The sequence below is a fragment of the Pseudomyrmex gracilis genome, unplaced genomic scaffold (genome assembly GCF_002006095.1).
Source record: "Pseudomyrmex gracilis isolate BER0280 unplaced genomic scaffold, ASM200609v1 scaffold_35, whole genome shotgun sequence".
Lineage (NCBI taxonomy): Eukaryota > Metazoa > Arthropoda > Insecta > Hymenoptera > Formicidae > Pseudomyrmex > Pseudomyrmex gracilis.
Window position 1 is genome coordinate 340,832 of NW_018020619.1, and position 6,000 is coordinate 346,831.

A 6,000-nucleotide genomic window follows, 5' to 3' on the forward strand; every position below is an offset into this window, starting at 1 on the left:
ATGAAGCGACCTTTGAAAGTCGGCAGGAAGAAATTACTCTCTGCGTAATTCGTCGCGTTAAATAATGTCAATCTTCCGCGCCATTCAGACGCGGTGTATGTCCGAAATCTTAAATAACACGACCTTGTCACGATTGTTAATATTTCAGATAAGATAACATCACGATTACATACCTTCACCTGTACAATCGATACGAAGCGAACTAAAGAAAAATTCGAGAACTTCGATTTCTTAATTTTGGTTTGACTGTCGATCGTGAAAACATAATTATTTTGCAGAGACATTGTTGTTGTTGTTTTATATCATACTTCTCAATCTAACTGTTTGTTTTTTGTATATTTTAAATTATTATGATTTTATGAAAAAATATAATATTGCAAGTTTTATTATAAAACTTTCAAATATATTTACGAAATGTTATCGAAACTTTTACAATTTTGTTTCTTTTGCGAATATAAACAAATTTGTTTGATTAATAAATTAATACACTCTAGTATCTCTTTGTAATTTCAACATCTGAAGAATTTTAACAAATTTTTTAGGCTTCCGTAGCCGTTTCTCGGCAAGCGCAGTGGGATTATGCACTTTAAGTCTGGCAAAACCAGACACGCATTCATTCTCTTTCTCTCTCTTTCTCACTTCAGTGGCAAGGTTCGCCACGAGGCTGACAAACAGGCACGAAATCAATAGCAAAACGTCATTCGCTCTTTAATCCTTCCTACTTGAATTGTGTGTTGCAAACAACATTTCTACGCTCGGCTGGACAAGAACGTGCTGCTATTTGTATTATGTTTTTATAGCTTCTGCTGATGTGGAAAAGTCTCTCGATGTGGCTCGCTGCGATATCTCTCTCGCAAGATTAATTTAATTCTTTGTACAACTCGACTCTCAAATAAATTGGTTGAATTCTTCTTTTATAAATTAATAAAATTAAAAAATTGACACACAGACGTTGAGACACCCACAACGCGATAAAAAATTAATAATCAATATAAAACTAATAATTAACAGTAATTTTGCAAAAAAACGGTGAGATCACACTACGTGCCGTTATGCTAACATCGCACTACGCGCTCGTAGGCGACTTCTTTGGAAGTGTTAATTTCGGACGCAGAAAACCAGTATCTCTTTTAGCTTTCCTTTCGTCGCTTGAAAGGACGTAACGTCGTTCCTACGTAAATACCCGCATGCAAAACTTGTGTCAACAGATAGCGCGAATTTCTCTACCGATGAAATTGCTCATAATCCGGCAATCGAGTGGAAAAATACGGGTAATACTGTTTCCCAACGCGTTACGAAGATAAATATAATTACGACTTATATTGACGTGATCTTCCGTACTCTGAGTCCGAGTCTAAAGTTCCAGGATAATTGGATAAAAAAACAAAGTTAACGATGACGCTTAGCGCAGCTCTTGTTGGCTACGGATTGAATCGACTAAAAAGTGATGACACCGCGCCGCTCGATTACCGTAATTCGCGCGCTAATAGCTGTTAGTGCGCTAATGCGAATCATCCGCACAATGGAGCTACGCGTAAATACAATTACACGAAATGACTCAACTTTACCGACTTACGCGTTACTTTCACGCTCAAATCTTGGAATGGATTAAAAGACTCAAAATTCAATTCTGAAGTCGAGAGATAACAGCTTAACTTTTATGCGGCGTGCATGAGCGAAAGAATTTGTAAGCAATCGCCTTATCGCCGCAGGTGAACGCACTATAAGAGAGGTTTAGATGTAGGTCAGGAAAGTAGTCACTCGCGTCGCGCGCGCGCGCGCGTATTTCTCGAGTAAAAACCTACGTGTCCTGACCCGTTGGAACATTTTGTTTTTGTACTGCTTGCGAAATACGTCTCCGTCTTTCCCGATGACCTTTTCGAAAATATTATTCCGTTATCTGCATCTCGCAAAATTTGTTTTTACGTTGTCTTGCATCTATAAAAACTTTCCAAGTACCTACATATGTGTTCACGCAATTACAAAATCAGGAAAATATCTTGTTTCTATTTGACACGTAAATATGGAAAACAAATTAGAAAACGTTTTAAATTATCTGTTTGTTTGTTTTTTTATTTTTGAAGATAAAAGTGAACCGATGATTTTCGTTTCGTAGCGGTGCAAGCTGCCTCGAAGACGCTCATGGACTCGTTGAATGAAATCTACGAGAGCCAGTGGACTGGACACGATCTGTTGTATGTGCAAGCACAAAATCTCGACATGCTATGGCAAGATTTCACTCACAAGCTTGCGGACCAGGTTCTTGTGCCGCTGAACACATATCAAAGTCAGTTTCCGGAGATGAGGGTAGGTCTTGTACAATTTTTGATAGTTGTTGTTTGACGCTGTCTACGATGTGCCGCTTAATTTCATGTATTTCATCGATTTTCAGAAAAAAATCGACAAACGCGGTCGAAAGCTGGTTGATTACGACAGTCAGAGGCACAACTTCCAATCGCTGCAATGCAATCCAAAGAAACGGGACGAACTTAAAGTATCCCGGGGGAAAGAACTGTTGGAAGAGGCGAAGCGTACGTACGAGCAGCTAAATTCCGAGTTGCACGATGAACTGCCAGCATTGTACGACTCGCGTGTTCTTTTCCTCGTCACTAATCTACAGACGCTCTTCGCCGCGGAGCAAGTGTTTCATACTGAAAGTGCCAAGGTATATACCATATAATATACTCTGTAGAGTATCTTGCGCGGAACAAGTGTGTGAGATGACACACAGAGATCGCAGAACAGAAAAAATGAATAATAAAAAATTCGTTTTTATACATGTTTACGTTTTTAGGTTTATTCCGAATTAGAAGCAATCGTTGATAAATTGGCCAATGAAAGTCAACGAGGATCGTACACACTAAAGAAAAATACAGAACCACAATCGCCAAAGTCGCCCAACGCGAACTCATCGTAAGTAAATTGAAATACTCAAAATTGAATACTCAATGAGTGAGATTAAGGAACTGTTAATCAAGTGGTAAAGGAAAATGGAGTGATATATCTTATCTATCTTTACGAATTTTTTAATTTTTATCTTGTTATTATATTTTAAGTTTTATTTTGTTATTTATTTTGTTATATAGGACTGTACATTCCTATTGCTTTCTACTTTGAATGCGATTAAAGAAATAAACAACTGATTGCCGAGCTGATTGCCATTTTTTTATAACTTTAAAACTCGTTTTGGTATTTTAATAATTTTTTTTTTTTTTTTGAGTTGCGTGGAAAGATCATTTAATTTTTATTACAATGAATTCCCAAGTTCTTAATCTATCAGTACAAATTTTTTCTGAAATTACCGAATTTTCAATAACGATTTTCTCGGAATTTTTCACGGAAGTAAATATTTAAAAACTTTATTGTAAAATTTTATTTTATGATCAAGATTCTCAAGTTTCAAAAACTGTCATTCTTTAAATGTGTCCCAAACCTCCTTAAGTGAAAGAAGAACAGCAATTACGTAAAACAAATTTGTTAGACACAGTTAATTACGTGCGTATGCAACATAAACACAGAACTACATAAAGAAAACGTTAATTACAAAAGTAACTAATTACATAGGCCGCAATACCGTGCAACTATATCTGCAACTATATCTGCAAAATATAATATCAAATGATAGTTGCATAAAACGCGATATAAAGCGGTCATTACGCTAAAATCGTATAATAATTGTAGTACAGCACAGTTATACAATACTCTAACATCCAGTCTTTATTTATTTCAGCCTAATAATCAACACGCAACCGGCGCAGAACAATATCGCAGGAGGTAATCACTTTTTTGTCATATCTTTTCTTCGTTTGCAATCTATACACGTGCGTGCGACTAACTATGTTCCTTGCATGCCTCACGTGGATGTCTGTATGCGGGACGTGAAACTCGAGAAAGACTTTGGAACGTTCCCGCGTAGCTTCGATGTGTGTAAAAAGCCGTGTTTTAGCTCGGCACTTGGTTTTGAGTGTGCTTTCTCTCGCGTGTTTCAGCTTTAGACGATACTGTGCCCGCCGCCATAGACACGTCGCCAACCACTCAGATAAACGGCAATGCTAATAGCAACGCTAACAGCAACGCTAACAGCAATGATAACTCTCTCGATAATCAAGATGCGTCGCCGCAGAGCGTAGTCGCGCCGTCTAAACGGGTCGAGGAGTTGTACGATATTCCAGTTGGTAAGTTGCTCGCGAATTTTGCACTGATTTTTTTTTTTCACTGCGCTTCACCATTTAATTCAATTTTAATAGCGATCTTCACAATCCAAGTTCCGTATATGTAAATCAATCTTGAGTGACGTTTGACGAAACTTTATGTAGAGCAAAACATTTCGTCAATTTTGAAAAAATCGAGTTTTTCTCACTTTTCTTGACACTTAAATACAAAAGTTAATGTTTCAATGTAATAGAAATGAGAAATGTAGAATATCTATAATTAACAACAATTTAAGAGCTATAGTAAAAATGTATAACTAAGTATTAAGGTCGATACAAGCCAATAGATATAATAATTAAATTCGAATCTCTATGTGTATTAATTTACACATTTAAAGAGATAAAACAAATATAATATATGTAACTGCACGTTTGTACATCCGGCATATTGAATTGTCGACCTTAATACTTTGTTGTATCTATAATTAAAATTACGTAATTTGCAAAAGTAAAGCAATAAGCGCGTGCGTTTAATATTTCAGTTGTTGATTGATTGTTTTTTTTGTAAAATAATAACACACAATTAATTGAATGTTATTAAAATTTGCAGCAACGGATTATTGTTATTATAATACAGTAGTACAGTGCCTGCCCCTTTGTGCATGGTCTTGCCAGAAACAAGATATCGTAGTGAATCTGACCTAGTTGTGGTATTGAACGTTAATTATAAAGTTGTTAAAAAATAAAACAAAAATTAAAAACACTATACATGTAATTGGTGCAATGTCAATCAAAGTTTCCATTGCGGACAAAATCACAGACAGGTCCATGACCAACGGGGCGGACTCGATCGTTCTAGAGGCGGAATATGAAAATGCTACGAATTTCTCTGTAGGGGCAACGACTGACAATCTACCGCCGGGTGTTTTGTACAGAGTTAAGGCCACTTATAAGTACAGCCGCGAGGACGTGGACGAGCTATCGTTCGACGTCGGCGAAATCATACGCGTCGTGGAGTACGACGATCCTGAGGAACAGGTTTGTGTGATCTTCCGAGTAAACAAATCAAAGCTAATATTTATTGTGATATTCAAATTGCGCGTAGTGTTAATGTTTTCGTTTGGTATCCCTCCCGCAATGTTATCGCGCATATATTTGAATGCTGCAGGAAGAAGGCTGGCTAATGGGCATCAAAGAAGGCACCAACGAGAAGGGAATGTTCCCGGCGAATTTCACAAAACCGCTGTGAGAGCTGCGCTCGATTCGCCATTTACACTCCAACGCTCACCAGAGACAGCGTATTGTACTTTTAAGGTAGTTAAAGGGGAGAAAAGGATTTCGTGATTCAACGGGAGACAAGAACCGCACGGTTATTCGAGAGTAGTATTACGAACACGACATATACGTATATACATACATATATATATAGGTAAAAGGCGAATTAAGGAAATAGAGCCAAGCGATGGGCTGCAGGAGAGGTGTAAGGGGAAGGTAGCGGGGGATTCGAGAATAAGATAGTTATGCTGGAGGGTACTGCGGAGAGAATCAATCACCCCAAAGTGCCTTAACCCAGCCACTGTCTGTGCCAACGTTCATTTTTGTTTTTTCGTCAAAAATTATATATATGGGATTAATCCTCTCATATCAAACGTACGATACACATCATAAATAATAATCAAATGAGATATTTAAGCGACTAAATAATATATTCTAACACACTCACACACACACACACACACACGATACGAATCACACATAACACGCATATTGATATAAAGAGAAACTGAAAGCTATACATATATATATATATATATATACATATATATATATATATATATATATATTATAT

General features: G+C 37.0%; 1 protein-coding gene across 5 annotated transcripts in view; it reads left to right on the forward strand.

The window, feature by feature from the left end:
• The window catches only part of LOC109852768 (myc box-dependent-interacting protein 1), a 29,149-nt gene extending 23,176 nt beyond the window's left edge, over window positions 1–5,973 (forward strand). For 2 of the 5 annotated variants that reach the window (XM_020424240.1, XM_020424239.1), the window contains 7 exons: window positions 2,117–2,307; window positions 2,393–2,665; window positions 2,795–2,913; window positions 3,731–3,774; window positions 3,990–4,175; window positions 4,972–5,189; window positions 5,320–5,973. In XM_020424240.1, the coding sequence (XP_020279829.1) occupies window positions 2,117–2,307; window positions 2,393–2,665; window positions 2,795–2,913; window positions 3,731–3,774; window positions 3,990–4,175; window positions 4,972–5,189; window positions 5,320–5,400 (1,112 nt within the window). In that variant the 3' untranslated portion in view covers window positions 5,401–5,973. The remainder of the gene's footprint in view (window positions 1–2,116; window positions 2,308–2,392; window positions 2,666–2,794; window positions 2,914–3,730; window positions 3,775–3,989; window positions 4,176–4,971; window positions 5,190–5,319) is intronic. The other 3 variants (XM_020424241.1, XM_020424244.1, XM_020424245.1) reach the window with 3 other exon arrangements.
• The last annotated feature ends 27 nt before the right edge of the window (window positions 5,974–6,000 follow it).